We start from the raw sequence: 26,019 nt of genomic DNA, 5'->3' as shown, positions 1-26,019 counted from the left end.
CTAAACTCTGGGGAAAAGGGTTTATTAAAAGGTAAGACAGGGATGACTGACTTCTGGCTTAAGTAAGCCAGAAAGATAAAGAACATTACAGCATACTAACACATATATATGGAATTTAGAAAGATGGTAACAATAACCCTATATGCAAAACAGAAAAAGAGAAATACAGAACAGACTTTTGAACTCTGTGGGAGAAGGTGAGGGTGGGATGTTTTGAAAGAACAGCATGTATACTATCTATGGTGAAACAGATCACCAGCCCAGGTGGGATGCATGAGACAAGTGCTCGGGCCTGGTGCACTGGGAAGACCCAGAGGAATCGGGTGGAGAGGGAGGTGGGAGGGGGGATCGGAATGGGGAATACATGTAAATCTATGGCTGATTCATATCAATGTATGACAAAACCCACTGAAATGTTGTGAGGTAATTAGCCTCCAACTAATAAAAAAAAAATATAGGCTTTGGATAGCAAAAAAAAAGGTAAGACAGGGATGAACACGAAGTCATCCTGAAATTACTTTTGAAAACCACAGGAGTTCAAAGTTGCATCATCTGTGTTTTCCTGATTTATCAAGATACTCGAGTACCAACCAGTATAAAGGATTGAGGGTAACAGGGGATGACCACTATTGGTTTATTTGCCACAAGTCTTTTTTGTTTGTATTATTCTGCTTTAACAGAGCATAGATTATGTGTTCTATAAAAACTGGTATTGTGTTAGTTGGGAAAAACCAGTATGTAATCCTAAATATTTCTAGTAGCTTTATAATCCCACAAATAGATTTACTGTTTATTATTACTGAGCTATGTTCCCTGATGGCTCAGTGGGCAGAGAGTCTACCTGCAATGCAGGAGACTGGTTCAATTCCTAGGTCTGGAAAATCCCCTGCAGAGCATGGAACCCACTCCAGTTTTCTTGCCTGGAGAATCCCCATGGACAGAGGAGCCTGGTGGGCTGTAGTCCAAAGGGTAGCAAAGAGTCAGATGCAACTGAATACAACCATGGAAAGGCAATGCTATTTTTTCAGCTGGGCTGAAAAATTACACCAAAGTCTAATTCCCTGTCTTGAACTGTGATCCTATTCATTCTTTTGCCAGTTTTGCACCAAATGAGTCTTAACGCTTTAAAATTTTTAAAAATTCAAGTACTATTATTCAACCTGAAAGACCAAAGCAAATGTCCTTCTAGAATTTACAAGACTCAGAGTATTGGTTATTTAAATAAAGTTGGTCTGTGACCCTGTTACTGCCTCCACACAGCTTTTAGTTTTTATTCACCCTGAAGCTCAGTGATTAGCATTCAAATACCTGGGCCCTTCCCTGAACACAGGCATTTTCTCATAAGAACAGGGAAATAATATGATCTGAAGCCAATAAAAAACCTGCTGGTAGCAACAGAGGTCCTGGGACTTTGTAATACTCTCAGTACCAAGACTTATTTGGAGAAGCAACTTCCAGGAAGATAGGCCTGAAAGTCATCTGGCTCCTCAAACCTCTATAGCCTCCCTTTCCTAACCTCTTTCTCAAAACTGTCATTTACTTCTGGAAACCCCTGATGAGGTCACTACGTATCTAAACTTTACTGTATCCTTTTTCTCCCTGGACTTGTTAACCTTAAAGACAATCTCATTTGTATCTTGAGTCCTCCACCTCTCAACCTTCTGCCATACTGAGAAGACACTACCCCTTTTCTCCCCCCAGTTTAACGTCTACCACACAAAGGACCATACAAACTGGCCCCAGCTTACCAGGACCCTTTTGGCTACTGAGCAAATCCTAGCCTTGAAAACATAACCAACCCAAGTATTTTCCATTCCTCAAGACCAGGAAGCCTGGCCCCCTCACTCCTAGGAAATGGGCAAGGACAATCCATATGAGCTGCCCAGTATTTTCTCACGTGTCTTGCTATGACCTCATTCTGACCAAGATTACTCAGTTCCTCCTCCTCATTTCTCACTGCATGCCTTTGTTCTTTACCTAGGAAGCCATTTCCCCATCTTCTGACCACATCACTACTTTGATGAAGGCAATATAAATAATTTTATAGTACTAGTGGACGGTGGTATTCATTAAATATCTGGTGCCTGTATTCATATTGCACCCCTGTAACTTTTTGTGCTTATTCATAAATACAAAACCACTCTTGACAGAATGATTTACTAGACACCAACTAATGATTTCATCTGCAACCCACCACGAACTCCAAGGGTTTCTCACCATCCACTAGATGGCACCGTTGGGCAGCGGTGACTTAGGACAGGCTTCCAGCTGGGACAAGATAGACAAATCCTGAAACAGTCTTGCCACTCGTTCTGGCAGAGATCTTCAATTAGGCTACACTAGGATTATGACAAAATACGGTAAAGATCCCTGTCTAGAATGATTCGGTAAATAATAATAGCTGTTACTGTCATCACAGGTCACGTCTTTTCAAAGAGGTTGCAAATACACCCTGTGGCAGACTGCCTCACTCTGGTGTGTGTGCATCTTTTAAAACAACAAAACTTCAATCACAGCTCCTCAAAGATAAAAACCACAGAAAATGGACATTACGATTTCTACAAGTGATTTTAAGGACAAGCTCAGCTTTCAACGGGTGGTCTCCAACTTCTTGGGGAAAAGTAGCTGGGAAAACGGTAGCTGGGGTGAGTGGGAGAGGACGCACCTGAGAGGAACCTGAAAGACCAGGCCGCTGGGCCATGGTAAGAAAATTAGACAACCCGAGCGTGGCCCAGCGGAAGTAGCCCAGGACTGCTAGTCTAGGCCTCTCTTGGCTCTGCTGCCAATCTGGTAGACAAGTTTACATAACTCCTACCTTCAGGGCCTCAATTTCTTTTAGAAAATAGGTCTTAAAGATCCTAAAAATTTTAACATCACATAAAAAAATAAAAAGGTTCCAGACAAAGCAATCTTAGGAATAAAGAACAAAGCCAAAGGTATCATGCTCCCTGACTTCTGAACTACACTACAAAACTACAGTAATTGAGATAGAATACTGCACAAAAACAAAGATCAATGCAACAAAATAGCCCAGAAACCAACTCACACATATACGGCCAACTAATCTACAATAAAGGAGAATACACAATGGAGAAAAGACAAGCTCTTAAGGGAGATCAGATTTAAAAGTTCTCATCCAACAAAGGAAACCACTGACACAAAAAGACAACCTACTGAATAGGAGAAAATACTTGTGTTATGACTAATATAGGTTAGTATCTGAACTATATAAACAGCTCATTAATTAAATGTGGATAGTAAATTTAAAGACATTTTTCCAAAGAAGACAGATGGCCAACAGACACATGAAAAGATGCTCAACATTGCTAGTCAGACAAATGCAAATCAAAACCACAATGAGATATGACCTCACACCTGTCAGTGTGGCTGTAAAATGTAATATTACTTGGCCATAAGAAAGAATAAAAATTCTGCCATTTGCATTAACACGGATGGACCAGTAGGGTATTATGCTTAGTGAAATACATCAAAAAGACAAATCCTGTATGTTATCACCTTAAAAGATGATTAAATATAACAAAAACACACAGATAATAGAAAACAAATAACTTACTGGGTTACCACTGGGGACACATAAGGGGGGAAGGCCAAGACTGGGATAAGGGGTTAAGAGGTACAAAGTACTATGAATAAAATAAATAAGCTGCAAGGATATACTGAACAGGGAATACAGCTGATATTTTAATTTTAAATGGAGTAAAATTTATAAAAATAACAAATCACTGTATGTTCATCTGAAACTAATACTGTAAAATGGGGAGGGAAGTGGGGGGGGGTTCAGGATGGGGAACATACGTAAATCCATGGCTGATTCATGTCAACGTATGGCAAAAACCACTACAGTATTGTAAAGTAATTAGCCCCCAACTAATAAAAATAAATGAAAAAAAAAAAAAAAAACTACAGTTCTTTAAAAAGTACCTATACAGTGTTAAAAGCAGAAAGATAGTGTTTTAATGTTTTGAATTAACTTATCTAGAGATAAAATATTTTCATTATTTCAATTACCTTGTGTTAAAACACCAGGGATAGACAATGGCTTCAAGAATGATTTTGAAAGTATCTTACTTCCTCGTTAGCATGGTTTCTGAATTCAGTATGGACTTACCTGTGGTTACCATGACATTATACTAAGACTGTAACTATATACTAACCTTCTGAAAGAAATGTTTTTGTTGACATTCTGTGAAAAGCTGAGAGTAAGAACATAGGACTGCCTTCTAATGCCCAGATAGTTATCTGGGTTCAAAAGCAAGAGGCCACCACTGAGTAAGGAAGGACAAGAGTCTACTCCACTTCCAGTACGTGCATAATTCAGTTTCATTTAGTGGAAGGAAGCTTTCCTTAAATCCCTTTCAGGGCCTTAAGCTGCACAGAGAGAAGAGAGCACCTACAAACCCCGGCTAGGAGATTGGCCATGTGCCTGGGGAATAGTGTTTTAAGCATCCACTCTGATAGGTCAGTTGGTAAAGAATCTGCCTGCAATGCACGAGACCCTGGTTCGATTCCTGAGTCAGGAAGATCCCCTGGCGAAGGGAAAGGCTACCCACTCCAGTATTCTGGCCTGGAGAATTCCATGGACTCTATAGTCCATGGGGTAGCAAAGAGTCGACACCACTGAGCAACTTTCACTCACTCCATGGAGACACTGTTAGGTTGCTGCAAACGTACCAAGTCATCTGGTCAAAAGGCACATACTGGGTTGGCCAAAAAATTCCTTTGGTTTTTAAGTAAAAATAAAAGACACATTTCTTGTTTTCACCAAGAACTTTATTGAACAATGTTAATCACCATTTTGTTCCACTATGTTCTGCCAATTTTCAGGCAACTTCATAATCCCATCTTCCCAAAACTTTATCCTTTTAAGCAAAGTAAATTCCAGGTACCTTAACAGTCTTCCAAGGAATTGACATTTTTTTTCCATTAAGAGAATTCTGTAAAGACACAAATACATGGAAATCCGAAGGTGCAATGTCTGGTGAGTACAGTGGATAAATCAGAACTTCCCAGTCAAGTTTTGCCTGATCATCAAAGAAACGTGATCTTGCACTATCCTGATGGCAGATGATGCACTGTCTGTTGACTAATTCCAGACACTATTTGTTGAGTGCTACTTTCCCTTGGTCTAACTGGGAGCAGTATGCTTGTTGGAATTGTTTGGTTTTCCAGAGCTCATAATAGAGGACTCCCTTCCAATCCCACCATATCTACATCACCACCTTCTTTAGATGAAGACTGGCCTGAATTAAGTGTGGTTGGTGGTGGTTCATTTCGCTTGCCCCATGATCTCTTCTGTTCTACCTCATGGTACAGCATCCACTTTTCATCGCCTGTCACATTGCCCATTTCTGTTCTAAAAATGAGTGTTTTCATTACATTTAAGTAGAGAATCATGTGCAGAAGTACGGTCAAGGTTTTTTTTTTTGCTTAACTTATGTAGAACTGAAACATCAAAGGGAATAACATAATCAAACTGGTGCAACTGATTTTCATAGTTGAGTTGGCTATTTTGAAATATGTTGGCTCTCTCTTGTATGGTATAATGGTGATTGTTCTCAATGTGTCAATTTGATCGCTATCAACTTCCAACTGGTCTACCCGACTGTGGAACATCGTTCAGTGAGAATTGCTAACTTCACAAACCTCTTTTGACACATTCCATCAGTCAGAACACCTCCATACACTGCACAAATCTTTTTTTGCATTTCAGTTGCATTTTTACCTCTCTTGAAATAATAAAGCATAACATGTCAAAAATAGTTTCTTCCATTCTCAATATTAAAAATGCTACACAAAATTCACCAATTTTGATAACTTTTTTTAAATGCACACTGATGTACAGTTGTCACAATACAATCTAATAAAACTGTTCTGAGTGATGTTAACGACAAGTAAGTGCTACCAGAACCAGCTGATGGAAAAAACCAAATAAACCTTTTGGCCAACCCAATACACTCTACTGATAGACTCAAATACAAAACCTAAAAACAAGATGAAACAGGAGTACTAAAAAGTGTGAATAAATGCTTCAAAGACAATGGAAAAGTAAAGTTAGTCCATTTAACATGTATGTTAGTGGAAATGCACAGAACAGGGTCCTGTGGAATAAGTCAAACTGCTGAAAGTAATGGGGCGGGGGTAGAGGAGGGAGATGGTAGGGGAAGAAAGGGAGGGTGTCTTAAGAAGTGTTCATGTCAGAACATTTCATTTTAAAAGTGAATAGACAGGCTAATAGCAGTGTCATTATTGGCACAATCTTTTAAATCTCAACTTTTATGAGAAAGGTTAGGCAAGCAAAGTATTGTGAGTCTAGGATACTACAACACTGAGATGGACAATCAACAGAGAATAGAACTCTTATCCTATTTTAAGAAGCTAAGTTTATTTTTGGTTTCATCTGCACCAAGATGAGACACGGGAGAAAAGGAACTTCTGCATGGTTACTTCATCTCATCGTCCTTCTGCTGGTTTCATCACTAGACATGTGAACCCAACCGTATCCCCTCAGCCCAGTGGTCCCCATCCCCTCAGGAGAGGCTGTTCATCCATATTTTTGCCTCTCCCCCAAGATAAACCAAGTGTATGCTTTAAACACACCCAGTGGCTTATACCTTCATGTTTCACTTACACCTTCCTCTTCTTCCCACTCCTGGAACATCACTGGACTCTGCAGAGAGGAGAGGATCCAAGCAGTGCTTCGCTACCCTTGCTCTGAACTGGGGCACGGCTGCCTCCAGCCTGAACACTGTCCCTGTGTGCCAGCCCACGAAGGCTGGGTACATAGAGGCCTCAGCGACTTCCTTGTTCTCTTCCACCGTAGCTGTAGAGGTAGCTGACTACAAAACATGAAGAAAATCTCTAATGTATCGAAGTAATTGTTTTGACAGAATGTCTTCAAATTCATGTTCAAAATTTCCAACACAGAAGCTGAACAAAACCTGCTTTTAACAAAGGTATAAAATACAATTACTTTATTGATTTATTACAATCAAATACTGCCGACTAGCATTACTTCCACTCGTGCATCATTAAAAACAAAAGGATATTTCCTTGATATTTTCAAATGACGCATTACACAATAAACAACGTTAGAACTTAAAATGCACCCTGATTAATTATGTAAACTGGTAATTTAAAAAAAAAGCATAACTAATAATTTGGTTCCTTTCTTCATAAATGGAAATTTAAATATTTCTCCTGATAGTCTTGAGGTTATCATTATGTTACGAGTAGTGCAAAGTGTGGCACAGTTTCTTCTAGAAAGGTGTGCTTTACACACCTTATTAGACAAAGGAAATGTGCATAACAAGATGCATACAGTCAACGCATGATAGAAAGCATGTTTCAAATACAAGGCAGCCCCTCAGGCAACCATATTATTTAGGTTTTGCATTATCATTTATGGCATTATAGATTAATTACACATAACATACTTTTGTACATTTTAACCCTGAAGATAAGAAAAATAATTGTTGCTTGAAAAAAATTATTCCAGGTAGCCATTTGGTTTGTATCAGGAGAAAGTGAACCTCCAACAGTTTAGTATCTGCCAAGTCTGGAATCATTAACTTGAGTCAGTAAATCAGACACGCGACATGTTTCACAGTGACTGTTGCCAAGTCCTGTCAATGCCTCTTCTCTGCAGTATGCCAGGTGCAGCATCTCCGGGACTACCCTTGCACGTGGTTTTCCCTTTTTTATTTTTGCTGGATTATCTGTATTACCATATTATTTCCTCTCTTTACCTCTTCTATGGCCTTCCATTTTAATTATTCATAAATCCTTTCAGAATATCCTCGGAGAACTCCATGAGGGGAAGTTCTGGAGATGGGAAATCCAAGGGAGGAAGATTGGGTATTGGAATATCCTTGGCTTTCCCAGTGTTTGAGGCAAACTTCTGCCAGGTTGAAGAGGCTGTTGCAGTTTCTGAATGTGGTGGCAAGCTCCATAACTCTGACTTTTCCACAAAATCCGCATCTACATCAAGCTCCTTTTCTACTGGGCCTTTTAGAAGTCTGGCCTTTTCAGCCTTTAGCTGTTTGTTCTCTCTCCGTAATCTTTCATTCTCAGCCACAAGGAATTCCACATGCCTCTTCAAATCTGCAATTTTGGTGGCCTGCTCCTCTATAATTGTTTTATCATCTTTTGGGGCTTTGCTTCCAATGCACGGCTCTGTTGGCTCCCGCTTTTGCTGAAGTAAAAATAGTAGTGTGTCTGGATCCCTGTCGAAGACCCCGTGAATTTCAGGCAAGTGTTTCTCTGTGGAAGGGCTGTACTTCTGAGAGAGCAGGGGGCTCTGGCTGTCTGCATCCTCAGCGGAGGGTCTGTGAGACGCCTGAAGCTGGGCAGCCGCATCCTTGTCTGTGCCCTGCTGGGCTTTCAGTCTCTCCTCCCGCTTTGCCCTCTTCCATCTCTCCTGGATGAGGAGGAGCTGTTTCATGTGGCTATCCCTTTGTAGTTCCAGTGATAAGTGAGCCTATTACGCAGAAAGAAAGGGACAATTTAACATTTTCTTAGTCTCTTTAGTAATATCCAGTAAACGCTATTCTAGCATCTTCCTTTCTGAATAAGCCCGTATCACTTGAATCTTTTAAATTTATACTATGTTTGCAACTCCATAGAACGCCAAACATTTTCCAAAATAATAAACAGTCTTTCTAGGTAAGCTACCATCTTTATTCATAAACAAAACACTGTTCAAGGAGTCAGAGTAAGTCCTATTCCAACTCCAAATCAACACACTGAATCGTACCTTTTTTGAATGTGCCTTAGCCCTCTGCAATGCTATTTGTACTCAGCTTAAAATCAGAAAATTTCCTGTTTGGACTTCTATTCTACAACTAGCTAAAGTCTTTCTATCAGCAAGGGTTCGATGCACGTCTATATTACACAAGCAGTTCTGGACAGTCAAAAGGAAGTACACAGAATGGAACACAACTTCTACAGAATTGGCATTTTTTTCCCCTGTCACTGAGATCCCCTCAGATCTTCTCAAGTCAATTAAAGATTTACCAAATAACTCCTACATATCTGCCACTTTTATTATCAGGAAATCACCTTTGGTTGAAGATTTAGCTTTGTATAAAGGCATTTTAAAACCCTACACAGGCCCCCCCCAAACACAGAAGACAATGTAAAGCCACTGATGAAATAAAAGTGCCAGAACCGCTTAGGAGTTCAGGAAAAGACAGGTTTGGATTTAAATTATCTTTGACAAGCAAAGGAAAGGCCAACTGGTTTCCCCTTGGCCAGGCTGGCTTGCTTACTGTGAGCTAAATAGCAGAAAAGGCATTAGGAGGGGTCTCTAAAGGACACACATGGCAATCTATGGTCTATGAGAAAACCCTAGGAAGAAAAGGACAGGCAGTTTCTGCATGCCATCAGCAGCAGTTCAGTTTTAATCTTTATTTTATATTGGAGTATAGTTGATTTACAAAGTTGTACTAGTCTTGGGTGTACAGTAAAGTGAATCAGTTACAGATACACATATATCTACTCTTCTAGATTCTTTTCCCATACAGGTCATTATAGAGTGTTGCATAAAGGTCCCTGTGCTGTGAAGTAGGTCTTTGCTGATTATCTATTTTATACATAGTAGTATGTGTATGTCAATTCATTTAGTTTTAATTTCCTTTTTGAAAAACTAATCTCTTCCCCATTTTATGTATTTTTGACTGCAGTGTTTTGGGAGGAGCCATTTTTCCCTTCAAGAACTCATTTCCCTTCAAGAACTTTATTTTATACATGATTCAAGTCTCCACAAGAAAACCTTTCTAACCCTTGTTGGAAATATTAAAAGTGTCTTACCTGCTCAGACTGTGTTAGCTTCATGGCTTCAGAAAGATATGCTGATTTAAAAAAAAAAAAAAGGCACATTAATATATGTCATCATTTTGTTATTAAAAGATTAAAGTAAGATATACTCTTCCTATGACAAAGAGAACTGGTCTTAGAAGCAATTCGGCTACACAGTTATCCTATTCCTGAAAAGGATTTTTTAAAAAAGGATTCTTAACTTCCCCAAAAAGGGGATCAGTAGTAATCAAATGGAGATATCCCATACTTCACCTGGAGGAGCTGGCTCTTTTAAATCACTGTAGATTTCACAGTAAAGGAAGTAAACATGACATAATCAGAAAAACAGAATTAGGGAAGATTAAAATTATACAAAAACCTATCAAAATCCTATTATGCTCACAGAAATATCAAGATAGTGACTATCAATTACTTTTTACACACATGAATACCTAGACTTATCATTTTGGCCTCCTACAAAACCATTTTATTGAATTGTTTCTAAGTTATATCATCAGCCTACTATGAATTTGGTAGTTAAAAGTCTGAAGAACTCACTGACATTTATAATAAGCAGTTGCAGGCAGTATTATGAAATTTATGAAAATGAGCTAACTGCTGGAAAGCACGGAGCCATGTTTCCCTTCAAGAACTCGTGATGCATTTGTGAACTATACTCCCAGCCCTTTCCCATTTTATCTTTCTATGGATTTTATATTTTGTTGTATTCCTCTGTAAGCCCTTTTATAGCTTGTCTGGAACAAGATGGGGTATAAATAACAAGTGTTATTAGCAACAGTAAAAATAACAATTAGTATTAGTTACAGGTTGTGTCCAATTAATCCTCATTTTTTATCTCTTCCTCACTATAAACTTTTTGGCATCTCTCAGACATTAAGCTCCTTCTTGCCTTTTTGCTGACACTACAGGCACTGCTTTCTGTCTGCTCTTAATCCAAATATTTTAATGATTTTCTAAGTTCGTGACTTGGAACTGTTGTCTGCCAGGTTCTATCACAGTCTTTCAGACAGACTAACTGGGTGCTCCCTCTCCATCAGAAAACAGAGTTGGTTATACAGCCTTTGCTCCACCCATATTAAATTTTTTTTCGTCAACTTTCTTTTACTCCTATATTAAGTCTGTATAACTGCATACAGACCATTTCTTTTCCTTTTCTTCATGTTTAAGTCTGTTGAGACATTCTATTTCTTACTGTGATGGTGTGGATGAATTTCCTTAGCCATCCCTCCCATTCCCTCTGCATACATCTGTCTCCCTGTATGAACTATGGTTTGCTTTACATTCAGTTTCTTAACAAATGCAAGTTTCACAAAACTATGCTTAACCCAAATGGAATACCTCCCTTTGTAGAATCCTGAAACTATAACATGACAGAAGACACCCAAGGACACTGAGTTCCCAAAAAGCAGAGAACTCAACAAGAGTCCACTGTCATTTAAAAGATTTACCCAATGTCATTTTAAAATCTGAGCCTTTAAAAGTTACTTTAAAAGAAAAAAAATTTATTTAAAAAATTAATTTAATTGGAGAATAATGACAACATTGTGGTGGTGGTGTTTAACCTGTTACATGGTAATGAATTTGCTCCACAGCCACAAGAGGAACAAGTGCCAACATGACAGAAATGTCAGTAGAGAATACTTGTCTCAGAAAATCTAACAATGTGGTTAAACTCCTTCCTTCAATCATGATACGAGGCTAACATTTAAACTAAATACTAAGCAAATGATGAGGAAAAGGAATTAAGAATATCTGAAGAATCTATTCCTTTTTAATAACATCTACTACTATTCTATCACGGATCTGTTGAGCTGCCACAGCCTATCCGCACAGCAGATTGTAAAGCCTATCTGCACACACACAGCACTGACTCTGCACACACAACACTGACTGTGCACACACACAACACTGTGCACACACAGCACTGACTGTGCACACACACAGCACTGACTGTGCACACACAGCACTGACTGTGCACACAACACTGACTCTGCACACACAACACTGACTGTGCACACACACAGCACTGACTCTGCACACACAGCACTGACTGTGCACACACACAACACTGACTCTGCACACACAGCACTGACTGTGCACACATAGCACTGACTGTGCACACACACAGCACTGACTCTGCACACACAGCACTGACTGTGTGCACACACAGCACTGACTGTGCGCACACACAGCACTGACTCTGCACACACACAGCACTGACTCTGCACACACACAGCACTGACTCTGCACACACAGCACTGACTGTGCACACACACAGCACTGACTGTGCACACACAGCACTGACTGTGCACACACACAGCACTGACTCTGCACACACAGCACTGACTCTGCACACACAACACTGACTCTGCACACACACAGCACTGACTCTGCACACACACAGCACTGACTCTGCACACACAGCACTGACTGTGAACACACACAGCACTGACTCTACACACACAGCACTGACTCTGCACACACAACACTGACTGTGCACACAAACTGACTGTGCACACACACAGCACTGACTGTGCACACACACAGCACTGACTGTGCACACACAGCACTGACTGTGCACACACACAGCACTGACTCTGCACACACACACTGACTCTGCACACACAACACTGACTGTGCACACACACAGCACTGACTGTGCACACACACAGCACTGACTGTGCACACACAGCACTGACTGTGCACACACACAGCACTGACTGTGCACACACACAGCACTGAATGTGCACACACAACACTGACTGTGCACACACACAGCACTGACTGTGCACACACACAGCACTGACTCTGCACACACAACACTGACTGCACACACACAGCACTGACTGTGCACACACAGCACTGACTGTGCACACACAGAGCACTGACTCTGCACACACAGCACTGACTCTGCACACACAACACTGACTCTGCACACACAACACTGACTGTGCACACACACAGCACTGACTGTGCACACACACAGCACTGACTGTGCACACACAGCACTGACTCTGCACACACAGCACTGACTGTGCACACACACAGCACTGACTCTGCACACACAGCACTGACTGTGCACACACACAGCACTGACTGTGCACACACAGCACTGACTGTGCACACACACAGCACTGACTCTGCACACACAGCACTGACTCTGCACACACACAACACTGACTGTGCACACACACAGCACTGACTCTGCACACACAGCACTGACTCTGCACACACAGCACAGCACTGACTCTGAACAACAAAGACTGATGTGCTCCGAATCATTTCTGTGACACCACAGTCTCAGAGAAGGTTCAGGTCAAGATCTATTTTCAAGTACATATAAACACACATCCTCAAGTCTGTTCACCTTCCGAAAAGTACACTTTGAGTTCTAAACATTGTTAATGGCTGTTACTAACTTCCCATTTAAGCTTTTGCCCTTTTTGCTGTCTGTAAAAGAGAAGAAATCCACTTAGAGACTGGACTGCATAAGACTGCCAAGGGAGAATTACAGCAACCCAGTTACAGCTGCCAATCAAGGATCTAAAGCAAGAGTCCTCTAACAGTGGGGAATTCTTGGTAGTTTATAGCTTCCTTAACTTTTTTTTTTCAATATAGGGTGGTAAAAATAAGTACACCTCCTTCCCTCCTCCTCCCTACCCCCTGTCAGATTTAGATGGCTTTTTCTTTCTGAGTTTGGTATCTCAGCTGATCAAGCAACCTCTGTATTTCTACACATTCACAAAGCACTATCAGAACTACCAAGCACAGAGGATGTGAGTCCTTGGCACTGGAGTCTCAGGGTCTCCCTCCTCTCTTCAGCTGAGGCCCGTTCTTCTGCTGGTGAATTCTCTCACTTCAGGCTTTTGTTCCCAACATTCCCCTTCCCCTGTTGTGTCTCTAACATGATTTCTAAACACTAAGTTGCTTACTCTCAGGATATATTTACATCCACACCTCCCAAAACAGCTCTGTTCAAGCCTAGATGTTAAAGGCAATTTAGAAAACAGAGTTCATTCCATCCACATTAACTCTCAAACTAGCATTACATTCACAACTCTACTCTGAAACACAACACAAGGCTATTTTCAAACAAGTCTAAACTCCAAATCAAATCGGCTGGGTGGGATTAAGTAATCACACTTCAAGTTGTACCTCCGAAGTTAGAGCTAATGGAATCCAACAGACTGCCTTTATCTTTTCTACCCCTGAGAAAGTCACAGAATTTAGATAAAGAGAAAGGGGGAGAGGTGTTTAAAGCCCAACATTAATTTTAAGTCTTCCAATGAAGACAGGAATATAGACTAGGAATGAAAGAAACTTCCCTCCCAAGCAGGAAGGGAAGATCCCACATGCTGCTGAGCACCTAAGCCTGCAGGCCACAAGGACTGAGCCCAGGCTGTGCATGCAACTACTGACGCCCATGTGCCCTCGACCCTGCGCTCCGCGGCAGGAGAAGCCACCACCACGAGAAGCTGGGGCACTGCAACAAAGACCTAGCACAGCCAAAAATAAAATTAATAAATAAATCTTTAAAAAAAAACAACTTTTATACCTTTTATATACTCAGAATATCCTACCACTCAGAGACACTGCTTTGGGAAAGCAAGTGTTCTCCTTTCTTGCTGCAAGTAATAAATCCTTCCTTCTCTGGGGGAAAAAAAAGAGAATATTTTACCAATCAACACACAATCCATGCTGTGAGGCATGGCCAAGTAGTGATAATAATAAATTAAAAACCACAAAGATTTATGGGATACATATAATGTGCTCAGCCCTACAGCTGAAGGGTAGACTTCAGTGGCAAAACTAACTCTTCAACAGTAAGACTTGAAATTTTCTCTTAAAATTACTGACTTGTAGGCAAAAATCACTGACACAGAAGGACTTTTCTAAGCCAGTCTCCACTGTGCTATCTATATTTCAGCAGTAAGGCAACAGAGGAGAAGAAGATTCTGCCAGGAAAAAGAAGGACGCTGACTACGGTACTGGCCTCAGGGAAAGGAAGTGCCTTTCTCTAGCAGGAAGACTGTAGGGCCTGCTCAAAGAATGGTGGCCACACCGATTTTGGATGTACCAATCCCACTCCTAAGCTTTTAGGTTTGTTACTCAGCCAACAGAAACCAGTCTGTACAAAACAGACCCTAGAGAGCTATTTCTGAGTTCAACATACACCACTAACTTTTATGACTGGGATAAAATAAGGTGTTTGAAAGGAATCCAGTAATTCTAAATGTCATCAGCGGCATGATACTATAGGCATGAATGTATAGATGAAACTTTCAGAAGGGAAGCTAAAGAAAGACCACAGGAAAGGGTTTCAATGGGTTTTCCATTATCAGCACCTTAGGAAACAGAAACTCAGTGAAAATTAATTGGCTGGAATTAAATTAGTTATTAATTCCAGAACCCAAAATGGCTAAATATTTGAAATCCAAACTCCTCTATAACAACTAACAGGAACCGACAGACACTTAATGGCAATCACTTCTGTCTCTGGGGATCTTCCGGCTCAGAAAGTTGTGTCTAGGAATCCTTTACCAATAAGGCATATCCAATTTCCATGATTTAGAGAGACCAGGCTAAGAGGAGCTGGAAAATCTAACACACTCACTTGAAAAATATTCTAAGCTGTGTTCTAGTGGGTCAGCAGTGTCAGTGTGGTATATACGCAGGGCAATAACACATCATTACTCTTGTGACTTTCATTCTAAATACTGTGTTGAGAGATACTGGAAAAAAGAAACTGCCCAGCAGTTTCAGACTCAGTACTACTTAAAAAGAATACTCACCTGCAGCCTTTTTGTGACAAGAAATAGCCTCTTCGTATTTCCCTGCAGCTAACAAACGATCTGCTCGTCTGCTCTGTTGATGGGCCTAGAAGACAAACATTCCTGAGTTCTTTACTTGAAAAAAAAAAAAAAAAAACGAAAACTTTTAAGACAGTAATGCTGTTTGTTGCCACATATGCCAAACCATTACAACTCTATCTGAAACTGGGGAAATCTAATGTGTAGTATCTGAAAGGACTGGTAACTTCTTTCAACTCTACTAATAAACTATCAAGGTTAATACCAGGCACTAACTCCTTCAAGGTGCTCACATTCGTCAGAGATTAACCAAGAGTTAAAATCAGATTGTTACTCAAATTGTATACTTTCTTGTTTTTTAACTCATTCTTCCTTTTCAACATTAAAGTTACTATTTACATTTTAAAGATAAAAAATTCATTATATAGTTGAGGAATTAATTATACCAATATTTAATGTTATGGTGGATATTTTTTCAGGTACAACTCACCTGAACAACTAACGCAGAAGTACTAAATGCACATGGACTAACTAAGTAGTCATTTGTCTCCTTACATCTGTGTTACATTTAAGAATTATTACAATTCTGTGAAATGTGTTTCATCTCTTACAAAAGGAGCTCCCTAGACTCACAGTGGTCACATATCTTATATAATTAGCAGGCAAGGAAAAAGAAATGGAAGTCTTCCAACTAGGCTAATGTTTTCCTCACTAACAAACTCACAGATAATTTAACAAAGCTCCTCAAAGTGAAAAAAGCACTATACACTTATGTTCATAACAGCATTATTCACAGTAGTCAAAAAGAGGAAGTAACCTAAGCATCAATAGAAAAATGAACAAAACATGGTATATATGTACAGTGTAAAATTAGCCTGAAGACAGAGAAAACCGACACATGCTGTAACATGGATGAACTTTAAGGACTTTAAGCTAGTAATGAAATATAAAATGAGCCACTTAAAAAAAAAAAAAAATACTGTATGACCCCACTCATGAGGTATCTGCGCTCAGTCTTTCAGTCATGTCGTGACTCTCTGTGACCCCATAGACTGCAGCCCACCAGACTCCTCTGTCCATGGAATTCTCCAGGCAAGAATACTGAAGTGGGTTGCCATTCCCTTCTCCAGGGATCCTCCAGCCCAGGGATTGAACCCTCATCTCCTGTGTCGGCAGGCTGATTCTTTACCACTGAGGTATCTGGGAAGCCCAAAGACATATCTAAAGTAGTCAAATTCATAAAACCTGAAAGTAGAATGGTGGTTGCCAGAAACCAGGGGAGAGAAAGATGGGACATTCTCATTCAGTGGGTGTAGAGTTTCATTTTCACAAGATGAAAAAGTTCTGGACATCTGCTGCACAAAAATGTGAATATTCTTAACACTACTGAACTGTACATTTAAAAATTATAGACGGCAAATTTGGGAGATCCCCGATGGTCTAATGGTTAGGAATCAGTGCTTTCACTGCCATGGCCCAGGTTCAATCCCTGGTCAGGGAACTGAGATCCCATAAGCCACATGGTGTGGTCAAAAACTTTTTTAATTAAAAAAATCAGAGGTGGAAAACTGTATGTTCTCTGTACTTTACCTTAGTGTGTTTAACAGCAAAAATCAAATCTGTGTCAGGTATAAAATGATTCGTCTTGAATGCTTTTCAAAAAATGTGCCACTGATGCCTCATAAAACCATGTCAGAGGATCACTCTTGTAGCTGAGATCAGAAATGTTCTGAGCATGCTTACAAATCATGCTCAGTGGAAAACAGGTGAAGACAAAAGCAGGGAACAGTACACTTCTAGCAATGCACGCATGCTATTTACATATGCACTTCTAGCAAAGGCATGCTGTTCACATTTCTCCTGTTTCTATTTTAGTAAGGAAGAAGTAACACTCTTAGAAACAAGATTATTCTTCCAATTGTTTCAGAGGCTTCTTACTCTTCAAACAGTAAACAAACTTTTTCTCTAAGTTTCAATTCATTCCTAAAAAAGGTGGGTGGGTGGGTGGGTAACAGGAAATGACTATGGGCTGAAAGTAGTTTCAACCATGGAGTCTTGGCCTGAAGGAAACAAACATGTTCTGAACACAGGAATATTAGATAGTGTCCAGAAATGAGAGATCTGTGGAAAGAAAACAAAGTTACGACCAACATGATTTCCCCAAGAAGTGTATTCTGAGTACAGCTGAAGCAAGTGACACTCAGGTTCTAGGTAGAGGGGAGAAATGAAAGAATCAGCACATTCCTATACCTCTCTAGGCTGTGAAAGAAGTCCTCCAGAAGAGACAGAGTTCTCTGAAATCCAAAAGTACCTTCTAACTAGGATGGCACAGTGTCGGCAAAGCCCACAAAGAACCTGGGGCACGGGCACAAGTCCTCACTCTCCCACTAAACCAGCCAAATTACCTGGGCCTTCAGGGTCTGCTTCCTCACTTGTAAAATGATGGAGTTAGACCACATCTGTGCTTCTCAAGTTTTAACTGAATCTGAATCCCCTGCAGAATACATGTAGACTCTTCTTCAGTAGGACCTCAGATTCCACTGGTAAAGCTAGACCCACAGGTTCCCAGACACACTTGAGAAGCAGGGATGAGATGCTCTCTGGGGTTACCTCATTCTAACGCTGTGTCTTTAGTTTCTGTCCAATGACATCAATCCCTTTCTACCTTGGACCATATTTATCAAGCTCCCTAGTTAAACTACTATAAGTTTCACAATAAGAGAATATTTTTTCTTTCTCATACCCTTTTTCATTATGGTTTATTACAGGATATTGGATATAGTTCCCTGTGTTATACAGTTGGTCCTTGTTGGTTATCTTCTTTATATACTATAGTCTATGTCTGCTAATTCCAAGCTGCCCCACCCCATTTCCCCTTTGCTAACCATAAGTTTTCTGTGAGACTGTTTATGTTTCACAGAAAAGTTCATTTGTGTCATATTTTAAATACCACATATAAGTGACCTCATATTTGTCTTTCTCTGACTTATTACTTGTTATGATAACCTCCAGGCCCATCCATGTTGCCTCAAATGGCATTATTTCATTTTTTGTGGCTGAGTAATATTCCATGTGTACATATGACACAACACCTATATCCATTCACCTGTCCATGAACCATGTGTGGGGTATTGTAATAGTGCTGCTATGAAAATAGATGTGAATGTATCTTTTTAAATTGGAGTTGAGTCTGGATATATGCACAGGAGTGAGACTGCTGGATCATATGTATAGCTATTTTTATTTTAAGGAACCCCCAACACTGTTCTTCACAGCAGCTGTACCAACTTACATTCCCACCAACAGTGTAGAATTCCCTTGTTTCCCTTGTTTCTCTCCAGCATCTTTAATTTCTAGAATTTTTTTAAATGATGGTCACTCTGACTGATGTGAGGTGGTATCTCACTGTAGCTTTGATTTGAATTTCTCTATTAGTGATGTTGAACATCTTTTCATGTGCCTACTGGCCATCTGTATATCTTCTTTAAAGAAATGTCTATTTGGGTGTTCTGCCCATTTTTAATTGAGTTGTTTGTTTTTTTGTCATGAGCTGTTAGAATATTTTGAAAATTAAGCCCTTGTCAGTCACATAGCTTGCAAATATTTTCTCCCATTCTGTAGACTGATTTTTTGTTTATGGCTTCTTTTGCAATGCAAAAGCTTGTCAGTTTGATTAGGTCCCATTTGTTTATTTCTGCTTTTATTTCTATTGCCTTGGGAGACTACCCTAGGAAAACACTGCCATGATTTATGTCAGAGAATGTTTTGCCAATGTTCTTTTCTAGGAGTTTAATGTTGTCATGTTAAGTCTTTAAGCCATTTTGAGTTTATTTCTGTCTATGTTATGAAATAAACTTTTTTTTTTTTTTTCATTTCAAAATCAAAGAAACCAAGAGTTTCCAAGTGGTGAGACCAGGACCTCATGGCTCTTCCAACTCCCCTAAAATGTCTCCATGTAAAATCCAATCTCTGATCACTCTGCCAATTCAGGAGTTACATCTCATTTTAAAACACATACCTGCTCTCGTTATCTGGCACATGAGCAATCAAATTCCCTATTAAAATACAGGTCCTACACCAAGTCTTGTTAGACACCCAGCAAATGCTGACTGTTGAAGTTTTCAAATCTCAGCTTGAGCACTTATTAGATACCGGAACTTGGCTTTCTTAACTTCCTGCCCAAGTTTTCTGATCTTTAAGATGAGAATGTTTTTCACCTTAATACCAAAACCTGACAAAGATGCCACAAAAAAAGAAAACTATAGGCCAATATCACTGATGAACATAGATACAAAAATCCTTAACAAAATTCTAGCAAACAGAATCCAACAACATATTAAAAAGATCATACTGTGAAGTAATTAGCCTCCAACTAATAAAAAAAAAAAAAAAAAAGATCATACATAATGACCAAGTGGGCTTTATCCCAGGGATGCAAGGATTCTTCAATATTCACAAATCATAATACATCACATTAACAAATTGAAAAATAAAAACCATATGATTATCTCAATAGATGCAGAGAAAGCCTTTGACAAAATTCAACATCCATTTATGATAAAAACCCTCCAGAAAGCAGGAATAGAAGGAACATACCTCAACATAATAAAAGCTGTATATGACAAACCCTCAGCAGACATTATCCTCAGTCATGAAAAATTGAAAGCATTTTCCCTGAAATCAGGAACAAGACAAGGGTGCCCACTCTCACCACTACTATTCAATATAGTTTTGGAAGTTTTGGCCACAACAGAGCAGAAAAAGAAATAAAAGAAGAAGTAAAACGCTCACTGTTTGCAGATGACATGATCCTCTACATATAAAACCCTAAAGACTCCACCAGAAAATTACTAGAGCTAATCAGTGAATATAGTAAAGTTGCAGGATATAAAATTAACACACAGAAATCCCTTGCATTCCTATACACTAAAATGAGAAAACAGAAAGAGAAATTAAGGAAACAATTCCATTCGCCATTGCAACAAAAAGAATAAAATACTTAGGAATAAATCTACCTAAAGAAACAAAAGACCTATATATAGAAAACTATAAAACACTGATGAAAGAAATCAAAGAGGACACAAATAGATGGAGAAATATACCACATTCATGGATTGGAAGAATCAGTACAGTGAAAATGAGTATACTACCAAAAGCAATCTATAGATTCAATGCAATCCCTATCAAGCTACCAACGGTATTTTTCACAGAACTAGAACAAATAATTTCACAATTTGTATGGAAATACAAAAAACCTCAAATAGCCAAAGTAATCTTGAGAAAGAAGACTGGAACTGGAGGAATCAACCTGCCTGACTTCAGGCTCTACTACAAAGCCACAGTCATCAAGACAGTATAGTACTGGCACAAAGACAGAAATATAGATCAATGGAACAAAATAGAAAGCCCAGAGATAAATCCACGCACCTATGGACATCTTATCTTTGACAAAGAAGGCAAGAATATACAATGGAAAAAAGACAATCTCTTTAACAAATGGTGCTGGGAAAACTGATCAACCACTTGTAAAAGAATGAAACTAGAACACTTTCTAACACCACACACAAAAATAAACTCAAAATGGATTAAAGATCTAAACCTAAGACCAGAAACTATTAAACTCCTAGAGGAAAACATAAGCAAAACACTCTCCCACATAAATCACAGCAGGATCCTCTACAACCCACCTCCCAGAATATTGGAAATAAAAGCAAAAATAAACAAATGGGACCTAATTAAAATTAAAAGCTTCTGCACAACAAAGGAAACTATAAGCAAGGTGAAAAGACAGCCTTCAGAATGGGAGAAAATAATAGCAAATGAAGAAACAGACAAAGAATTACTCTCAAATATATACAAGCAACTCCTGCAGCTCAATTCCAGGAAAATAAATGACCCAATCAAAAAGTGGGCCAAAGAACTAAACAGACATTTCTCCAAAGAAGACATACAGATGACTAACAAACACATGAAAAGATGCCCAACATCACTCATTATCAGAGAAATGCAAATCAAAACCACAATGAGGTACCACTTCACGCCAGTCAGAATGGCTGCTATCCAAGAGTCTACATGCAATAAATGCTGGAGAGGGTGTGGAGAAAGGGGAACCCTCTTACACTGTTGGTGGGAATGCAAACTAGTAGAGCCACTATGGAGAACAGTGCGGAGATTCCTTAAAAAACTGGAAATAGAACTGCCATATGACCCAGCAATCCCGCTGCTGGGCTTACACACTGAGGAAACCAGAACTGAAAGAGACACGTGTACCCCAATGTTCATCGCAGCACTGTTTGTTTATAACAGCCAGGACATGGAAGCAACCTAGATGTCCATCAGCAGACAAATGGATAAGAAAGCTGTGGTACATATACACAATGGAATATTACCCAGCCATTAAAAAGAATACATTTGAATCAGTTCTAATGAGGTGGATAAAACTGGAGCCTATTATACAGAGTGAAGTAAGTCAGAAAGAAAAACACCAATATAGTATACTAACACATATATATGGAACTTAGAAAGATGGTAATGACAACCCTGTATGAGAGACAGCAAGAGAGACATGGATGTACTGAACAGTCTTTTGGACTCTGTGGGAGACGGTGAGGGCAAGATGATATGGAAGAATGACACTGAAACATGTAAATTATCATATGTGAAACGAATCACCAGTCCAGGTTCAATGCATGAGACAGGGTGCTCGGGGCTGATGCACTGGGATGACCCAGAGGGATGGGATGGGGAGGGAGGTGGGAGGGGGGTTCAGGATGGGGAACACATGTACATCCATGGCGGATTCAAGTCAATGTATGGCAAAACCAATACAGTGTTGTAAAGTAAAATTAATTAATTAATTTTAAAAAAAAAAAAAGGATGAGAATGTTGTGAAAATTAAACAAGTTAAAAGACAGTAACAGGGACTTGCCTGGTGGTCCAGTGGTTTAAAACCTGCCTTCCAATGCAGGGGACATCAGTTCCATCCCTGGTCAGGGAACCAAGATTCCACATGTGGTGGGGTAACTAAGCCCACCCACTGCAACTACTGACCCTACACTCTAGAGCCTACACATCACAACTAGGGAGCCCACACTGCAGGCCCCAAGCCCACATGCTACAGCTAGAGAGAAGCCGGCATGCTGCCACAAAGAGTCCATGCATGCCGACGAAGAGCCTGTGTGCCACAACTAAGACCCAACACAGTCGAATAAATATTATCTTTAAAAAGAATTTAAAAGCATCAGAGCTATCTACCACCATAAAATGTATAACGTGGTGGAAGAGACTAAACTGCATTCTCTTTCAACTAAAGATACTGTACAAAACTTACTTTCTGTAGTTCTTATTTTTAAAACAATCTTTAAAGATCCTTCTTAAAGCAAAGATTATATGGTCATTTATTTATATCTGTTTCATTATATACAGAAGATTCTATCCGAAAGCAACAAAATACATTCTTCAAGTACTCAAAGAACATCCTCCAGGATAGATAATAGTGTTAGACCACAAAATAAGTCTTAATAAACCTAAAAAGACTGAAATCATATCAAGGCATCTTTTCTAGCCACCACGGAAACTAATTACAAGAAGAAATAAATTATAAGAAGAAAACTGGAAAAATTGTAACTATGCGGAGATTAAACAGCATGCCACTGAACAACGAATAGGTCAAAGGAGAAATCAAAAGAGAAATAAAAAATATTTTGAAACAAATGAAAATGGAAATAAAATATACCAAAACTTATGAGATGCAGCAAAAGCAATTCTAAGAGGGAAGTTCATATGGATAAAAGCCTACCTTGCAGAACCAGAAAAGTCTCCAATAATCTAACTTTACACCTCAAGGAACTAGAAAAAAAAATGATGCCCAAGGTTAGTAGAAGAAAGGAAATAACAAAGATTAGAGCAGAAATACACAAAACAGAGATTTTTAAAAAAGCAACAGACAGGATCAGTAAAACCAAGAGCTAGTTCTTTGAAAAGATTAACAAAATTGACAAATCTATAGCTATACTCAACAAGTATACTGATGTGAAGAGCCGACTCATTGGAAAAGGCCCTGATGCTGGGAAAGACTGAAGGCAGGAGAGGGGGACGACAGAGGATGAGATGGTTGGATGGCATCACTGACTCAATGGACATGAGTTTGAGCAAACTCTGGGAGATGGTGGAGGACAGGGAAACCTGGCGTGCTGCTGTCCATGGGGTCACAAAGAGTTGGCCACGCCTGAACAACAATTCTCTACAAAGAAAAAAAGAGAAGATTCAAATAAAATTTTAAAATGAGGGAATTTCCTGGTGGTCCAGTGGTTAGGACTCACCGCTTTCACTGTTGCGGCCTGGATTCAATTCCTAGTTGGGGAACTAAGATCCCACAAGCCATATAATGTGGCCAACTCCCCCACCCCCACAGAAATACAAAGGATCATAAGAGACTATTATGAACAATTATCAATATATGCCAACAAACTGGGCAACCTAGAAAAAATGAATGAATCCCTAGAACAAAAACTTTGAAAAAAACAGAAAACCTGAACAGACCAATAACAGGCATACCTCTAAGATATTTCAAGTTCAGTTCCAGGCTACTGCAATAAAGTGAATGCCGGAGTAAAACAAGTCACACAAACTCTTTAGTTTCCCAATGCATGTGAAAGTTATGTTTACACTACCTGTGCGATAGCATTATGTCTTAAAAAAAAATGTAGATTTCCTTAATTTAAATATAATACATTTGGAATAACAATGCCAGTAAGACACAGGGTAGCCACAAACCTTCAACTTATTTAAAAAAAAAAAAAAAATCAGCAACATCTGCAAGCGCAATAAAGTGAAGCACAGTAAAATGAGGTAACCACAAACCTCACACAAAAAAACTCCAGGACCAGATGCCCTCACTGGTGAATTCTACCAAAAATTCAAACAAGAATTAATACCAATCCTTCTCAACCTCTTCCAGAAAAATAGAAGAGTAAGGAATACTTCCATACTGATCTTACAAGGCCAGCATTACCCTGATACCAAAACAGACACGGACACTATAAGAAAAAAAAAAAAAAAAAAAAGCCAGAGGTCAATATCCCTGATGAACAGATACAAAAATCCTTGGCAAAATACTAGCAAATCAAGTGGGATTTATTCCAGGGATACAAGGACAGTTCAACAAATCAAATTTACCCCAAAATCAATGTGATGACACCTTAATAAAAGGAAGACTAAACATGATATGAGCATTTCAACAAGATAAAAAGCATCTGACAAAAATCAATACCCACTCACGATAAAAACTCTTAACAAAATGAATATAGAGGAAATATATCTCAACATTATAAAAACCATATATGACAGGCCCACAGCTAACATAATACTCAACACTGAAAAGCTCAAAGCTTTTCCTCTATGGTCAGGAACAAGACAAAGATGTCCACTCTAGCTGCTTTTAGTCAGCATAGTATTGGAAGTCCCTCCTAGCCACAGCAATTAGATGAGAGAAAGACATCCAAATCAGGAAGAAAGAAGTAAAACTGTTCACTATTTACAGATAACAAGATATTATATACTGAAAACTCCAAAGATTCCACCCAAAAACTTAGAATCAATGAATGTAGTACAAAGTTGTAAGATAAAAAATCAATATACAGGAACTTCCCTGGTGGTCCAGTGGCTAACTCCACACTCCACACTCCCAATGCAGGGGGCCCAGGATGGAGCCCTGGTCAGGGAACCAGATCCCACATGCCATGACTAAGAGTTCTCATGCAGCAACTAAGATTCCGCATGCCACAACTAAAAGATCCTGCATGCCCTAACTGAAGATCCAAAATCTCAAGTACCACAACTAAGACCCGGCACAGTCAAATATTTTACAAAACCAATACACATAATTCTGTTGCATTTCTATACACTAAAAAATTATAAGAGAAATTAAGAAAACAATCCCATTTACAACTGCATCAAAAGTGATAAGTACTTAGTAGTAAATTTAACCAAAGAGGTAAAGACCTGTACACAAAAACTATTAGGCCACTGATGAAATGGATTTAAAGAATAGTTAAAGTGTCCATGCTACAATACACAGATTCAGTGCAACCTGTCAAAATTCCAATGGTTCTTTTCACAGAAATCGAACAATCCTAACAGTTGCACAGAAATACAAAAACTCCCAAATACCCAAAGCAATACAAAGAACAAAGCTGAAGGAATCAGGCTCTTTGATTTCAAACTATCTTACAAAGCTATGTGTGTACTCAGTTGTGTCCAACTGTTTGCAACCTCATGGGCTGTAGCCCACCAGATTCCTCTGTCCATGGGGATTCTCCAGGCAAGAACACTGGAGTGGGTTGCCATGCCCTCCTCCAGGGGATCTTCCCAA

General features: G+C 39.4%; 1 protein-coding gene across 1 annotated transcript in view; it reads right to left on the bottom strand.

The window, feature by feature from the left end:
• Window positions 1–6,977: 6,977 nt before the first annotated feature.
• Window positions 6,978–26,019, bottom strand: part of NRBF2 (nuclear receptor binding factor 2) — a 32,025-nt gene continuing 12,983 nt past the window's right edge. Inside the window, exons 2-4 of the mRNA XM_061161614.1 lie at window positions 15,630–15,714; window positions 9,829–9,869; window positions 6,978–8,497 (exon numbers count right to left, since the gene is read on the bottom strand). Of these exons, the coding sequence (XP_061017597.1) occupies window positions 7,787–8,497; window positions 9,829–9,869; window positions 15,630–15,714 (837 nt within the window). The 3' untranslated portion in view covers window positions 6,978–7,786. The remainder of the gene's footprint in view (window positions 8,498–9,828; window positions 9,870–15,629; window positions 15,715–26,019) is intronic.

This window comes from Dama dama, chromosome 15, assembly GCF_033118175.1.
Source record: "Dama dama isolate Ldn47 chromosome 15, ASM3311817v1, whole genome shotgun sequence".
In the NCBI taxonomy this organism is placed as follows: domain Eukaryota; kingdom Metazoa; phylum Chordata; class Mammalia; order Artiodactyla; family Cervidae; genus Dama; species Dama dama.
The sequence above is the reverse complement of the archived record's forward strand: the minus strand, read 5'-3'. Positions and strand labels throughout refer to the sequence as shown.